Source organism: Andrena cerasifolii, chromosome 3, assembly GCF_050908995.1.
Source record: "Andrena cerasifolii isolate SP2316 chromosome 3, iyAndCera1_principal, whole genome shotgun sequence".
NCBI lineage: Eukaryota > Metazoa > Arthropoda > Insecta > Hymenoptera > Andrenidae > Andrena > Andrena cerasifolii.
The window spans coordinates 2,748,282-2,765,929 of record NC_135120.1 but is presented as its reverse complement, the minus strand read 5'-3'; the positions used below and the strand labels follow the sequence as shown (position 1 = coordinate 2,765,929).

General features: G+C 48.7%; 2 protein-coding genes across 2 annotated transcripts in view; one reads left to right on the top strand and one right to left on the bottom strand.

The window, feature by feature from the left end:
* Positions 1 to 17,648, top strand: part of LOC143367031 (uncharacterized) — a 426,392-nt gene that overhangs the window by 217,031 nt on the left and 191,713 nt on the right. The gene's annotated exons all lie outside the window — the stretch shown is intronic.
* LOC143367260 (uncharacterized) lies at positions 90 to 3,347 on the bottom strand. The gene has a single exon (XM_076808896.1). It carries the CDS (start codon positions 3,345 to 3,347, stop codon positions 90 to 92), a length of 3,258 nt encoding a protein of 1,085 aa, XP_076665011.1.

Sequence of the window (17,648 nt, the reverse complement as noted above, 5' to 3'; positions counted from 1 at the left end):
AATCGCTCTGGCCCAAACATACTTTGTCAATCAGACAGTCTTCGCACTCCCACACTCGGCCGTCCTACACAGACATTCGCCCTCGAATGTCACTCGGACTCTTCGCTAACATTATCTGATAAATCGCTTACATTATCTATCCATAGCTTAGTCCTACGCTTATAAAAATTTCGGCGATTTTCGTTTTGAATCTTCACCAAACTTTCACATGCACGTCGGCGTATCTCGTCCCGGTCCGTCTGGAAGGCAGCTACCCACTCTTCTTCCAGGATCTCTCTCACCTGCGGATGATCCTTGAGGCGGGCGCGTGTTCCAAATATTACGTGAAACAGGGACGTTCCGATACTTCGGTGAAATGTCGTATTCAAACATTGTTGAGCCACATCCAAGTAGCGATACCAATCTTCTTTTTTAGGATCCGACATCTTTGTTAGTAATGGTATGCGTGTACGATTCACGCGCTCTACCTGGCCGTTCGCGCGAGGTATCCCTATCAAATAAACTCTAAATTTTTTTAACGACCTAACTATGGCTAACACTTCTAACTCGTAACTAGTGTAGTTTTGTTCAGCAGGTGTGGTTTTTCCGCTCGCGAAGTACACTGGATGTAACGCACTATAATGTCCCCGCTGTAGCAAGATCGCACCATAACCCAACTTACACGCATCAGTATGCAATTCAGTTTCTGCATTTGCCCTATACAGATGCAGAACAGGCTTCTCGATTAAGACACGCTTCAGTTCCACAAACGCATCTCTCTCATTCTCACCGAAAACAAAGCTTGTATCCGCTCTTAACAAATTACTTAATGGTCGCGCAATCATAGAATACCGCGGGATAAACTTTCGAAAATAGCCCGTTAAACCCAAAAAGCTTTGCACGTGTCGCGCGGTGGTAGGTTCGGGAAATTTTCTAACCGCTTCGGTTTTATGCACGGATGGATAAATTTTCCCATTTGAAACAATGTGCCCGAGAAACTCGACCCTCTCCTGTAAAAAGCAGCATTTCTTCCAGTTTATCCTTAGGTCGACCTGACCTGCAACATCGAGTACGATCCTGAGATTTTTCAAGCCGGTTTCACAATCCACCGACAGTATAATAATGTCGTCTAGATAAGTTAAGACTATTTTATCGCGAATTAAATCTCTAAAAACTACGTTTATGTACCTTTGAAAGACGGAAGGTGAGTTGCATAACCCGAAAGGGACTTTCAAAAATTCATAATGCCCGTCTGGGACTATGAACGCGGTATATTTTCGACTCGACTCATCCACCTGAACATGGAAAAATCTATTTCGCAAGTCGAGAGTGCTATAGTACTTCGCAGATTGCAATAAATCTAACTGGTCTTCTATAAGAGGTAAGGGGTAACGATCCTTTAAAATTATTTCGTTCACTTTACGGAAGTCTATACACACTCTTACAGTCCCATCCTTCTTCCTAACCAATACAATCGGACTGGCATACTCGGAAAGAGAAGGTTGAACAGTGCCCTCATCAATCCACTCCTGAATTTGCCTGTTAACTAATTCTCTCTCCGAAGAGGACAGTCGCCTTGCCCTCTGAAAAACTGGCACATCATTCTTAGCAATAATCGACATTTTTACATCTACGTCCCTAATCCGCTTTGGCTTATATTCAGTGATTAATTTCTTAATGGTGTTCCTGTGTCCAACATTAGTGACGTTACTTATATCGGCTTCATCTACCGCCATACTTTCAATTGCATTTATCTGAAATATTTCGGGGACATCGCGATCAACTGTATTTGTTTCCCTGACGGGAGATATTGAGATATTGCCCCCCTTGATATTTGTTTCTACCGTATCTAAAAAGTTCGCGCCCAGAAGGAACTTATGATTCGTAAGCTGTTCCGAAACTACCTGTACAGAAACCGGATAAGTATTATCGTCAACAGCTAACTCCGCCTCAAACTCGCCAAGCGTGCTATTTTCTTTTGACCCCACACCGACAAATTTAATTTCCCTTGACTGCAACGGAGGTGCACCAATTTTGATATATTGGTCCGCGGTCATTAACGTAATATCACTTCCCGTGTCGATCAAAGCTATGGTTTGATGGCCATTTACAGTTACCTCCTTCCTATATTTCTTATGTTCTACCTGAGCGACAGCGCCCCTGCTCTCCGCCGGCTCCTCAATGATCCGCACACCCTTTGTACAACGCGACGCAATATGACCTCGCTCGTGACACTTAAAACACCTGATGCTGTTTACTTTTGTCGGACAGTCTCTTCTAAGATGGTTCAAACTGCCGCAGCTGTAGCAAGCCAGGCGGTCCTTCCGCGGCTCCTCTCTTCTTGCGTCCCGTGTCACCCTCGATGACGAAGAAATCACGTTGTTGCCGCCTGCATCTCTTGGCCCTCTTGACGCAGTCGACCCTCGCAGCATGACGCCTTGAAACGCTTCTAGCAGTGCTGCCCTTGTTTTAAATTTATGGAGACGCACCTGATCTCTCAGAACAACGTCCGATATGCCCTCAATGATGTACTGCACCAGCTCAGGCTCCTGGATGGACACTTTATTGGCCAAAATAACCTTGTCGCGCACATACTCATGGAATGTTTCGCCGAATTTCCACGTTCGATTCTGGAATTTGATCCGCAATTCAATCTCATTTGGGTAATGGCGATACATTTCCCGTAACTCGTTGAGCAACGACTCCACCGGCATTGTCACGTGTTCCGGTTTGGAATGGAACCAATCCAATGCCTTTCCCTTGAGCCTCAGAAGTATCAGTCTTCTTGTTTGATCCTCGTTGAATCTATGGGCTACCTTTAACAAGTTCAGTTGTTTTTCCCATCTGTCAAAACCATCCGGCTCCCCCGAATAATCATGTAAGAAGTCCGCAATCTCCTTCACAATTACATGCCGTCGCGTCGGAATTTCCGGTCCTGCTTCCGTATCGTCCTGTGCTTCCGTATCGTCCTGCGCTTCAGTCTCTCCACCTGTAACGGCTGTAACGACTGTCTGCTGGCCCGGCCTCGACGTGCCAGACCCCTGCTGTGCAACCGCGGCCCCTCGGAAAAACATGTGCATCAGGGCTATCAATTCGTCCATTTTCCCAGACAATGACCCTTCTTCAGCCCGCGCAGACCCACTGGCTGCGGGTGTACCCAGTGATGCACCACTGTCACTCCTCCCTGACGGAACCTCGCACACTTCCGACGCTGCCTGCATCCACGATCCCGAAGGATCTGCCGCCATCAGTCGAGCAATCAACTCAGCCCTGTTGCCCGACGTCTTCAGGTTGAGACCTCGCTGCCTTTCCTTCAGTTCAGCGACTGTAACATCCGCCTTCACTGGTGTTGTAGCCATAGTAGCCATATTCCCCGCTACAACACTTCACGGCTTCTCACAGTCACTCACGTCACGTTTCCACACAACCTGCCTTTTCTCCTATCACCGTATCCTACACGTATATCACCACTGATCCCGGACGAGCCCCCAATTTTATGTAGGGATGTTAGGTGATCAGGGCAGGAGTAAACTGCACACTCGTGGAAAAGTAAAAAAAGGCTAATTTATTATAAAGCGTATAGGTTCAGGCGATGATGCCTCTCGTTCGACGGACTCTGCAGGACTGCCTTCATCCATTCTTATCTTGCGCTCCCCGAGATTCACACTTACAACACACACACTCTTGACACGCACTCGGGTCACCCAAACTCTCCGCATGCATTCGACGAAACCATTCAAACCTCACACCCCTGACGCATTCGATATCCTACTATAAACATCCGCTCTCGATCCCAATCGCTCTGGCCCAAACATACTTTGTCAATCAGACAGTCTTCGCACTCCCACAATATTGTTGCGCCGGGGCGTTTTCACCGCAGGCCACCCCGACGCAAAGGAGTAGAATAACAGACACGGACACACACACGACTGAACTATATTATTACATCGACCAATAGTTTACAAAGGTGCGACCCGTACGTCCGAACGCAATGGCGTTCGGTACAAGATCTCCTTCTCGTCGGCCTCTCCGATCGTCCTCTTGAAGGGGGCCGACCTTCTTCTATCTTCAGCTGCGAGCACCAGCAGGCTATGCACGGGCCTATACCCGGTGCTCGCAACACTGCTCCCCCCTCCAGAAGAGCGGACGTCCCGACCGCAGTCGATCCTCTTCAGAATCTTCGTACCCCTGTCCGAAGAAGTGGTCGTGCAGCTCCGTGGCTTCTTCAGACATCCACCTCGGCATTTGCCTTCTCGCTCAGGGGAAAACCACGGAAAAACCCTGAGCAAGGCGTGGGTACATCGGGACGGCTGACGAAATCTTCAAATCACACGGTCCTCCTTGGTTGAGCGTTCCAGCTTCTTGTCCCACGTTGTCCCTGAAACTCTGTTCCAACGATGATTCCCCTGCGACGCGTTCCCTCAGAAGGAATCTCCAACGACGAAGCATCCTGGTCGAGCGTCCTCCGGAACTGCACTCGTCTTCCAGAGCGATGCTCTCGTCTTTCTTCGTGCATCCCGCGACGAGATCCGCAGCTCTTCCTGGCGCGTTTCTCCTACGCGCCGTCTCCGGAACTCCAACGACGCTGCTTTCTCTCCAGCGGCGAGACGTTCCGGCCTCCTTGAGCTTCCTCCTGAACTCCTTACAAAAGAAACAGGGAAACATTATATTTCGCTCCCACTTGCGACAATCCGTTGGAGCCAAAGGAACCGGGAAGACAGACAGGCGAGACGGAACCGAAAGCAGAGGATCACACCTAAACAATGAACATGCTATCGGTCCGTTCCCCGATCAATCTGCCCAGCGTCCCCAGCTCAACCGCATTTTCTTCTTTCTTCCAGTTCTCTTCTCCCTCTCTCAATCCAGGGCTTCAAGAAGGCCCCATTCCTCTTCGTGGCCTCTGGTGCTGCTCCAGGGGACCGTCCTGTGCGTCCGGTTAGCGCTCCCGTCTCCGCGACATCCCCTCCAGCCGGTCCAAGCACCGCTTGTCCGCCTGGTGATTGGGGATGCCATTTCCCGTCTGCTGTCCACCCTTCTCCTACTTTTCCTGGGTACCCCACGAGATCCTCCATCCCGGCCGTCCCGGGGGCTCGTGAGGTCTCCTCCAGGGGGCTAGCGGGGCGCTTTCACGTATGTCCGCGCCCCCGCTGCGGACCGCCACGCTATTATGGCACATTCGGGGAATTCGGGAGCGCATATCCCAGCCGCGGTGGCAGTCCCCCGACACCTTGTCCCTCGTCGTGGGGTATCGAGAACCTGTAACAACTCAAGAAAAGGGGGGGCTGGGCTACGAAGGTAGCCTCCGGAACCCAGTCCACTGATTAGCTTAAACACTAATCTTCCGACTCTTCGTAAAGATCTTCTACCAGTCCTCGAGCAAGAGACTTCCTTAATCTTCGGTCGACGAACGGCTCATCTCGACTAAACGACTCCACTCCTCGGAGCTCTCTGTCGGGGGTTTGGCGTTCCTGCGACGGTATTCGACCTCGCACTCCCTCCGTCGCGACTACGCACTCGGCCTTTCTGCGACGACGTTCACCCTCGAACTCCCTTCGTCGCAGCTTAGCAACTCCGCGCACTCCTGGCGCCTCCACGTTGCTTCGGTGGTATTCACGCTCCTGGGGACGCCGCTCGCCAGCAACTCAACTGCATGGATCCCTGACTGCCACCCAGAGCCGTATACCCACCAATCCTTGGTGTGGTCCGTGCACTCCCGGACGTCCCTGCGTCCCTGTCGAAGTCGCACCTCCACCACCAACACTCCGACGCTCCCTCTATAGCGTCCTAACTCGGCCTCTTCTGATGACGATTCCCCGAACCCGACGAGCCCCTCGATTCTTCTTGCAGCTCCAAGTCGAATCGGCATTGCTGAACGTTGTATCGGAATGACGTTCGTCGACTCACGCCGTCCTCACAGAAAACCGTTTTTTTTTTCGTCACAGGAAAAGTCAAAACGTCAAAGTGTCAAAACGTCAATCTTGCTCGATACTCGCGAAAGAGCCAACTTCAATGCGTACTCATTTGACGTACGCTCGCATTACTTTTAAAGGCAACCGTTCCTTGCCATTTTCTACGTTATACAATGAGAACGATACAACCAGAATTTAGATTCCTTTTCGTGGGTCGGCTTCCCGAGCTTCCAGAGCCGACCCAGCAATGTCCTCCTAGACTCCTCCTTTTTCGACAGCATCCTCGTCGAAGCCTCGAACCTGCTCCGATGTCGGCGGTCTTCGACTGCCGTCGCCGCTGCCGCCGCTCCTGTGTTCGTCCCTCGATGTCGGCGATCCTCGACCGCCGTCGCCGCTCCCGCTGTTCCTGTGTTCGTCCCTCGATGTCGGCGGGCCTCGACCGCCGTGGCTGCTCCCGCTGTTCCCATGTTCGTCCCTCGATGTCGGCGGGCCTCGACCGCCGTCGCCGCTGTCCTTCGTTGCTGCCGCTGCTTCCGTGGCTGTCCCTCGTTGTTCAGCTGCAGGCTGAATCGCACGCAACGGCTCCTTGCGTATCGCACACAACAGCTCCTTGCGTATCTTCGGGATCCGTGGCTACGGATCCCACTTCTGACATCAATGTTGCGCCGGGGCGTTTTCACCGCAGGCCACCCCGACGCAAAGGAGTAGAATAACAGACACGGACGCACACACGACTGAACTATATTATTACGACCAATAGTTTACAAAGGTGCGACCCGTACGTCCGAACGCAATGGCGTTCGGTACAAGATCTCCTTCTCGTCGGCCGCTCCGATCGTCCTCTTGAAGGGGGCCGACCTTCTTCTATCTTCAGCTGCGAGCACCAGCAGGCTATGCACGGGCCTATACCCGGTGCTCGCAACAATATGTTGGTAAACAATTTATAAAAAAGAACCAAAAATAAAATACTATTAATTGTAAACCTCTTTTGTATCGGTGTTGTCTCTCACCGATTTTCAATTTCGGATCGGGTTATACGATCGGCCCTCGAGCCATATTACTCGCTTCACTGGTTCCAAGAGGGAACACTCCAACTAGGGGTGATATAAATTAACACCAATCATATATAGTCACAATTTTGAACCCTAATCGAGATGTTACTGTGGTTCTTATATTTTTAGAAGTTTGTCGATAGCCTCGAACGTAGGAGAAGAGAGCGAGTGGAAAAAAGGACTGCCAATTGTCTCCAACTTTTTCATTCGCTATACTTCTCTGCGGCCGAAACATATTACCACTAAATATGTGTTATTCAAATTATACCGTGTTTGGTGTCATTTATCATTAGAGAAACATCACAAATGTTACGATGCTATATTCATGAAAATATTGTTATTGCATTACTGTGAAGTGTGAATATCATTCTAATACAGGGTGTCCCAAAAATGTCGGAGTTCCTTGAAAGGGGTGACTCAGAGGGTGATTTGAAACAACTTTTTCCTTAGCGAAAATATTGTCCGAAGCTTCGTTAACGAGATATTAACAAAAAACTCCGACCAATCAGAGCGCGCGCCTTCCGCCCGAGCTCCCGTTGTAGCGTTGGCTACGCGGTAGGCGGCTGCTTTTGTAATACGAAGGTACAAACAAGCAAGTCGACATGCATCGAAGGAAACCACGTTACACAGTTTTTTTTAAAGCAGAATCTTAAATAATAATTGTTTGAAGTGCGAGGACAAGAAATACGCAAATTTCGTTTTAAAATAAGGCATAAACGAAAAGGTGATGTACAACAAGTGATAATAATTCGTTATTGAGGTAAAAATCCGTAGTTTAATCACGGCCAACATCACTAAATTTGAAAAATAATATTAGGTGTATGAATAAATTCTTTCAGACTGGATTTACATAATCGGTATAAAGCAACCGAATTTCTATCGCAGTGATATTCGTAAGCTACCAGAAAAATGGCAAAAGGTAATTAACAATAATGGAAATTATTTCGATGATTGAGTTGTTTTTATTTATTTTTTTTTTTAAATCAAACTGTTATTGAACCCTAAAATCGAACAGAATTTATTTCTCCACCTAATAATCACTAATAAATTAAATAACACTCACCCCTTCGGGCATTCCATTCCTTGCTTTTCGGAAACCGGTGTCACTATGTAGGTCACTGTGCCGATCCTGGTCATCGGTGGACGAAAAGATTTATGGTAGGGTTGCGCCTAGTGCTCAGCTGATCGCAGGTATACGACACCACCCGAAGGAAGGGATCGCAACGTCAAGTGCGTCCGGGTTAATGTACCGAATATTCACTTCACTGCACGGCTACTAACACTGATCACTTAATTTACTTTTCATGGAACGTGTTGTTCCTACGTTATAAAATTGGTGGCCTTGAAAGGGGTCGATTACTGTTAGTTGTGCAGTTGCTGGATGTGACCACCCTCAGCGTTGAGAATAATCTTGACGCTAAACGCCGAATCATACCCTCGCTGGAAGTTTGGATGTACGTGTATTCCCGTGCAAACGCTCGCACAGTAGCACTAGCTTCCCCGTTGTTCTGGGCGTACACCCAGAACATCGCGTAACATTCTTGAGCGGAGAACATTTCTGGGACGAGATTGCTAGCTGACTGAAAGGATTTTTTCCAAGCAACTTCCTCTACCCCCAAGTAGTTTCTCTCGTTCCATTATGGGTTAACTCCCACCAGAACAAGGGGCTGTAGAGAACGATTTGTTTTGGGTAATTTATGGCTTAGCTGGTTCCGCCTCGTAGCTGACGTGAACTCAGGATATTGGAAAACGGAAACAGGGTTGGTATACCTTTCCTTCTTTATAGCAACTGGAAGACTTTCTCTTTCTCTTCTCTTCGGACCCTTTCGAACCGAAACACGTGGTGTCTGCTGTCTATCTCGAAGCAACGGGTACATTGGCAGTAAAAGGACGGAGCACGGGCTTTTGTGAAAGTGTAGGATGGTTCGTTCGTTGCACTTCTGCAAAGCACGTGTGTTTCGAAAATGTGCTGGCTTCTTTTTACCTAAAGCCTCTTGTCCTGGTGGGAGTTAGCTCATAATGGAACGAGAGAAACTACTTGGGGGTAGAGGAAGTTGCTTGAAAAAATCCTATCAGTCAGCTAGCAATCTCGTCCTAGAAATGTTCTCCGCTCAAGAATATTACGCGATGTTCTGGGTGTACGCCCGGAACAACGGGGACGCAAGTGCTACCGTGCGTGCATTTGCACAGGAATACCCGCACATCCAAACCCCCAGCGAGGGTACAATTCGACGTTTAGCGTCAAGATTATACTCGACGGGGTCGATGATGCCGCGAGGCAGTAACGTGGGTAGACCCAGAGACGAGCGGAACCTTGCGGTAGAAGAGAACGTGTTGGACGCCATAAACGATGATCCAACCCTCAGCGTGCGCGACTTGAGCCGCCGCCTAGAGTAAGTCACAGTACAAGATAACTGCAGCAATTATTAATTGAGGAAAACAAATGTTATCTAATAATGGATGTTTCTGCATTTTCTTCTAGTGCCAGCAGAATGACGGTACACCGAACTCTGAGGGAAAACATGTTGCATCCGTACAGCCATGTACGGGTGCAACATTTGCACCCCGGGGATGGCGACCAGCGGGTTGAGTATTCAGTGTGGCTGTTGGGAGAAGTGCAGCGGAATCAGTCGTTCTGCAAATACATATTGTGGACGGACGAAGCACTCTTCAATAGGGGAGGGTGCTTCAATTCCCACAATCGGCATTTGTGGAGCGACGAGAATCCACTAGCGCTTCGGACACGCGCAGCACAAGTCCGTTGGTCGATTAATGTATGGGCCGGCATTTGTGGCGAGTACATCGTTGGGCCGTACATGCTGCCAGACAGGATGGACGGCCCAGCGTATAAAGTGTTTTTAGAGCATGTTCTGCCGGATCTCATGAACCATATTCCAAATGAGATCCGACGGAACATGTTCTATCAGCAAGACGGGGCTGGACCTCACTACGCCACAATTGCCCGCGACTACCTTTTTTTTTTTTTTTTTTTGACGTGGAGAAATCCCTAACGGATACCCCGCCCCCCGGGGGAGGGACGGTGTTATGTGGGGCTTGCACCCACTAAAACTCCACGGTGGTCTTCCTCGGGCGCGGAGTCGCGCGCACGAGGGGAGGGACTTTACGCGGGAGCAAACTAGCGATACATCCGCTTGCCCCCCCCTCAGCGCAAAGGCGAACTCCGCGCTCAACAACCCCGCGCGATGACGGCGGGGCCTTCCCGAAACTCCGGCGACGCGCGATGGACCACTCGTCCGCGTCGCCACTTCTGGGGGTCGCATGGTGTTGCGGAGGGGTGAGTGTGCCCCCCGGCACCCTCACCCCGCGACCCCCGCGATCGAACAGTAACCCGGACAGTGGCCGGGCGGGGAGACGGCACCTGGTCAAATGATCCAAGGGACCGTTCTTCCGCCGCCGCACCCGGGAGAGCCGCAAGCGGACACCCCGGGGCAGGGGCAGAGTGCAATGACGGTCCCGTTGACCGCCGAACTCACCCTATCTGTTCGATCGCCTACGACGGGAGCGCGTTAAAAAGAGCGCTTATAGCGCGGCTCCCGGGGGGGGGGGGGGTAGCGGATGTTCGGCTACCCCCCGAGGGGGCCCTCTGAAACGAGGATCCCCACATCTTTACGCCGCCGCCGTACGTCGCGACCTGCCACGACGCGACGCCGACGGCAACCCCGTGGCACTGCCACCACCTCCCAAGATGGCCCCGAAAAGGGGGGCCCCCCAGACCCGGTGATTCGCCGTCGGGGAGCGGGGTGACGCACTGAACTACGTCACCACCCGACCTCCCCCGGCTCCAGGTCATCTTCGCCGGCCTCGGCGTCTGGGGGCCCCGAGACGGGACGGGTGACCCGTCATTTCCCGCTCGCGTTCCGCCTCCTCCTTCTCTCCCATGACCGCCTCCGCATACTCGGAGACGGCCACCCAACACGCCCGGTCCCCCGCCATGCGACGCACGACCGTCGGCAGCGAGAGATCCGGGCCCAGCTGCAACTCGAGGACACGGCGATCGTCGACCCACTCCCGGCATCTGGCCAGGGTGTGATCCGCCGTATCCTCGTCGCCCGAGTCGCAGCTGAAGCACCGCGACGTCTCCTCCCGCCCGATGCGACGCAGATAGGTGCCGAAACAGCCGACACCTGTGATGATCTGCGTCAGGCGGAAGGTAAGCCTGCCATACCCGCGCCCCACCCATTCGTTCATGATGGGCAGGAGCGCCCCGACAACGCGACCCTCCCGATGTTCTGGGAGGGCCAACCATTCGAGCCATTTGGCTTCCATGCGCTGCCGGGCCTGGCCCCTCGCCACTTCTTGCCCGTCGGCCAGTGGGCCCCCAGCCTCGCGGAGACCTCGGACGGCGGAATATACTTCCGCCTCCATCTCCGCGAGGAGATGGATGCCCGCGACTACCTAAATCAAACCTTCCAGGACAGGTGGATCGGCCGCGGCGGTCCTGTTGCGTAGCCCCCACGGTCACCGGATATGACCCCGCTGGATTTTTTCTTCAGGGGCTACCTGAAGGTAATTTCATTATTGCTTATACTTTTTCTTATAAGTATTCTTATTTTACTTACGTTTTGTATTTGTTGTACAACAATCATTTCAGGATGAGGTGTACCGTCAGCCAGTGGATACACTCGAAGACATAGTTGTTCGAATTCACGCTGCAGTAGCAAATATTACGCCGCAAACATTGCTGGCCGTCCAAAGGCAAGTGATTGTACGCGCTGAGGCATGCATAGACGCTGAGGGTGGTCACATCGAGCAACTGCTCAAATAACAGTAATCGGTCACTTTCGGGGCCACCAATTTTATAACGTAGGAACAACACGTTCCATGAAAAGTAAATTAAGTGATCAGTGTTAGTGGCCGTGCAGTGAAGTGAATATTCGGTACATTAACCCGGATGCACTTGACGTTGCGATCCTTACCTTCGGGTGGTGTTATACCTGCGATCAGCTGAGCAGTGGGCGCAACCCTACCATAAATCTTTTCGTCCACCGATGACCAGGATCGGCACAGTGACCTACTTAGTGACACAGGTTTCCGTAAAGGAAGGAAAGGAAGGAAAGGAATGCCCATAGGGGTGAGTGTTATTTAATTTATTAGTGATTATTAGGTGTAGAAATAAATTCTGTACGATTTTAGGGTTCAATAACAGTTTGATTTAAAAAAAAAAAAATAATAAAAACAACTCAATCAGCGAAATAATTTCCATTATTGTTAATTACCTTTTGCCAATTTTCTGGTAGCTTACGAATATCACTGCGATAGAAATTCGGTTGCTTTATACCGATTATGTAAATCCAGTCTGAAAGAATTTATTCATACACCTAATATTATTTTTTAAATTTAGTTATGTTGGCCGTGATTAAACTACGGATTTTTACCTCAATAACGAATTATGATCACTTGTCACACTTTTTTTGTTACATTACCTTTTCGTTTATGCCTTATTTGAAAACGAAATTTGCGTATTTCTTGTCCTCTCACTTCAAACAATTATTATTTAAGATTCCGCTTTAAAGTAAAACTGTGTAACGCGATTTCCTTCGGTGCATGCCGACTTGCTTGTTCATACCTTCGTAGTACAAGCGCAGCCGCCTGCCGCGTAGCCAACGCTACAACGGGAGCTCGGGCGGAAGGCGCGCGCTCTGATTGGTCGGGGGTTTTTGTTAATATCTCGTTAACGAAGCTTCGGACAATATTTTCGCTAAGGAAAAAGTTGTTTCAAATCACCCCCTGAGTCACCCCTTTCAAGGAACTCCGACATTTTTGGGACACCCTGTATGTCTTCGTGATACGAAGAGGGACGTAGCGTGATACAAATGTTCCTCTTAGACAACGTGATTCCCTCGCTACGCAACCGAAGGACATGCACTTTTGGCCCGTTTTCTTTTTACACGCACACATCTGCACAACCGTCTCTGCTACTCGCAAGCAAAGGCAGTCACAAGCAGCATGTCTACGCTGCGATACACGGCTGTGTGTGTATGCAGGCACGCGTGCACTTGACTGCGTGTGAAAAGTATACTTTTCGCATTTCAATCCTGGGTCATTCCACGCAAAACCGGAAACTTTTCGGAGTAACATTTCGGATGTGACTCAAATTTGAATATGTTGTAGTCTTTAAAAATGTATAAACATATCTCGAAAGACTTTTGAAAATTTTGAAAAATGTAGATTTTGCAGCTGTTTGAAGGTAAGTGCTAACTTTTTTTCAATAAATTATAACTATGGAAGTAGTAAACGGATGGAGATGAGGTTTACGGTGATTTGTAGAGAAGACATTGATGTTTTAAGAAAAAAATATTTCTGTTTTATAAAAATAAAATTTGGTCCATTTTTGTGTAATTATTATGAACAAATGCAGTTTTTTAACATCGGGCGCGATTTTAAAAATCTGAAAAAATCAGACTATAGATATATTCCTCCCCTTCATGGTCAAATTGTCAAAAATATGGACATTTTAAAATTGGCCCTGTAAAAATTATCGAAAGTTTACGCTGCGTCAAATCACACCGGCTCGACTGGCTAAGCCGTGCGGTACTCGCAGCGGCCAAGCGGGTATCTCTGCTATTCTTATACAGTGTTCTCGAATATGGTAAGTATTTGAAAAAAATTGAAGAAGCAAAAGTTTTACTGTTTTTTATACACAACTTAATACGGTAACTCAATTTTCGGTGTTCGCAATATTTTCCTGGAAACGAAGGTGACCCTCAGTTTTTTAAAATGGAATGCTATATATTTGATTATCCAATATGAAAGCGACTGTCAAGACAAATTCAACCATATGATATACTATGACCTTCAAGACTACACATGGTTAGGAATGAAAGAAGAAATTCAATCTACTAGATAAAAAGCTAAACTTCCTAACCATGTGTAACCTTGAAGGTCATAGTATATCATATGGTTGAATTTGTCTTGACAGTCGCTTTCATATTGGATAATCAAATATATAGCATTCTATTTAAAAAACTGAGGGTCACCTTTGTTTCAAGGAAAATATTACGACCACCAAAATTTGAGTTACCGTATTATGTTGTGTATAAAAAACAGTAAAAGTTTTCCCTCGTCAAAATCTTGACGCAGACCCGGCTCAAGTCTTTCTTGCGCCCTAGGCGAACTTGTCAAATTGCGCCCTTTATTATAATACATTTATTTGTGTTTATTGATGACCTTACTCTGAATTTTTATTCGTAGTTTAAATCAGTTGCAGTGCAATTTGTAATATTTTATTTTAAAGTATATTTTCAACAATACCAGCAATGAAAATACCATTATGCACCTCTTGTCGACTTTACGCCCTAGGCAGTGGCCTATATTTTGCTTATAGGGACAAGCTAAGCTTACAGGCAGAGATAATTATGTACATAGCCAAAGAAAGTACATATATAATGGCGTCTTAGACTAAATAAATCATTTATACTTTTGAAAAATGAAATTCTAATATTTTCTATTTTATGTACATATTTGTAACAACTATGCCAAATTTCCTAAATGAAAGGAAAGCCAATTTCGACGACTGTTGAAATATATTGTATTATATTCCTTCGGTATGTTGTAACCGGCCAATGACCGACAGTTACAACCACCGCACATTCCGATAACACGCGGGAGCGTCAAAGCGCGGGCAGCGACCCGCGAGCACCGTCAGCGTCTCCGCCGAAAACACCCAAGAGCGAGCCGAAGGCGGTGACCACTCTGGTCCCCGCTTCGGCCCGATTTAGCTATAAGACTCTGTACAAACTGCGAGCAAGGGGCTCTGACTAATGACAGATACACGATACAGTATGCGCTCCTCCTGTCACCCAGATCGGGACAGAATAAACTTGTTTAACCTTACGGTGAGTTCCAACTCTTTAACCCGCAACGATCCCCTACCTTCGGTTTCTAACCGAATATCCTCGTCCCGGCATTATCACCCGAACCTATCGGAGCCCGTTGGACGACGACTGCGAAGGACGACCCGGTGCACCCCGAGATTCTAGCGAGAATCTCGACCCCAGGCGCCTTGGCACAACAATACTGGTGGCAGCAGTGGGATCCTGCCAACGTAGGGAACAAGCCTGACCGACGGGGACAGCAGGACATAGCGGAGACAACGACCCACTTAATAGTAGGGCAATTCACTTCGCAGTCTTGACAGGCGTCTGCAGAGGACGCCTCTAGGAAAGTCTACCAAGCACCAGAGACGAGCGTTGCATCACCTGATCTACGTGCTGTAAGTGCGAAATACCACTCTCAGCGAATTCAAACCGCACGCCATTATTCTCATGCGTAGAGCGAAATCACTCGATGCGAACATCGAACGCGATTTAGAATTGACCGAGCGAAAAGAAATTATCTCGCCTAGATCACTGCGCCGAGCTACTCCGCGTAAATTTTGTAAAGTACGTCCGCGAAAACCCTCCGACATTCCTCTCTTCGACGCGACATTCGAAGCCTTTCGTGAAATCGGAGATCGTACGCGACTTGCTCTAGCCGCGGATACCAGCGACGATCGCAGCATACCGACCGTGTCAAGTCCCGACGGACACATAACCGCCAGGAGACTATATCCGTTCGACGAATTAGATTATAGCCTAATCCCGAGAGCGAGACCCGCGACCGACGCCGAGATGTTGCACACACCCGCTCCAACCGCGCGCGACAACGCCGATCAGAATCCCGCAGGAAGCGAAGATCGATTAGCGAACATGGAAAAACTACTCGCAGGAATAACCGCATCTTTAGCTAGCGTAACCGATGGAATGATAACAATAAACGATAGGTTGGGCACACTAGAGGCAAGGGACGGTCCACTACAGGACTCGATAGATCGAGAAATAGATAGATTAAGGGACACAATGAATAGTACTCACGCGACCCCCGCCCCTTCGGGCAGGACGGCTGTCCGTTTCGAGGGCTACCGCGATCGTGAGGAAAACCCTAGGCGCACTAGTACTTTCGTTCCCCCTAATTTCGAGTCAAACGACCTACCCAACGTACCGACAGCCACAGACAACCGACAATTAATCCATACTATAAAAGCCATACCCGTCTTCAACGGGACGGAGCCCAAACAGTTACCAGGGTTCCTGACAGCCTGCAAATATATAGCCAACGCATATCAAACACCAGAAGAACAGACCCAAATCCTAAACGGAATAATATCGATACGACTCCAGGGTGACGCGTTGGACGAAGTACAGACGCGCCAGGTAACTACGATCGAAGATCTAGAGGACGTACTGACTTCAGTATACAAACCCCCACGTACGACCGCGACCGTACGAAGAGAACTATTACATAGTAGACAGGGCACCCACGAGGGCGCGTATCAATACGGAAACCGAGTTGCCAAATTATTAAAGGAATTAATCACGACAAGCACCGACGAAACGTGTAGTCAGGCAGAAAAGGCCTTGACCGTGAAAATATTAAAAAAGCAGACCCTAATCATATTCGAAGACGGGCTTCGCGACGAACTAAAAGTCCTAGTTAAATCACAAAAACCCGCCGACTTACAAGAAGCAATTAAGATAGCCATAGAGGAAGAGCGATCGATGTCGAGGCGACCGACTACGTCAGCAGGAACGCGCGGCACAAACCCCTCCTCACACATGTATCAGAATAGAGATAGAGCAGCACCACGGTACTGCAACAATTGTAGACGAACAGGGCACGACACTAAAGAGCGCTGGAAGGCCCAGGACAGAAGTAGGCCGCCAAAAATTTTTTCCTTCAGAAAATACTCGGCGAATGCAACCCATAGTAACCGACGATAGAAATTGGAAATCGACAGGGCATAAATCGGAAAATACCCGAACCATCTACAAGACAAAACCGCAGGCGAGAAACGAAAACGCCAACCGCGCACATTCCGCGCAAGGCAGCCGCGATAACGCAAGGCCACCGAGACACGACTCAGCCACACGAGGAACCGCGAGACCCTTCCGCATGATTAAGATAGGATCACTTTTCAAGAGCGGACACACTTCAGACAGAATAGAAGTAAAAATAAAAGATAGCAAAAACAAAAATACAGTAATGCTAATAGATAACGGGGCAGAAGTATCTCTAATTACAAAGACAGTCTTCCCCGAAGACGTAATAATGGAACAAAGTGACGTCTTACTTATTTCTTTTTCGGGAGAAAAAACAAAAACGTTAGGGAAAATTGACGCTACGTTTTGCATAAACGGGAAAGAAGTCGTATACCCCCTACACGTAATAGAAGGAAACATCCTAACAAACGCAGATGGAATATTAGGAGTAGATTTCCTCAAAGATAACAGAATAACCATAGACTACCACAGTCAGAGCATTTTAGCAGATAGGAAACCGTGGAAAACTCTAGATAGAAGCACGGAAATAACCATACCCGCACGCACACAACAATTAATAATAGTCCCAACAGATAGTACGCAAGACGGAATAATAGAAAAACAGCAACTAGCTGAGGGCATCTATTTAGGAGAAGGGCTAACAAGACCTGAAAATGGGAAATGCGTAGCGTGCGTTATGAACACAACATCAGAACCAAAAACAATAATCGTACCACAAGTTCAATTAAGCGAAATAATGGACAACGAAATGATACACGACAGCGATAGCGCCGCAGCTGTTCGCGCCTTGACCGTGAACGAATCGCTGACCACGCGCATCGCTCGAGTCGTAGACCAGGTAGACCGTCGACACATGAATGAAGAAGAGA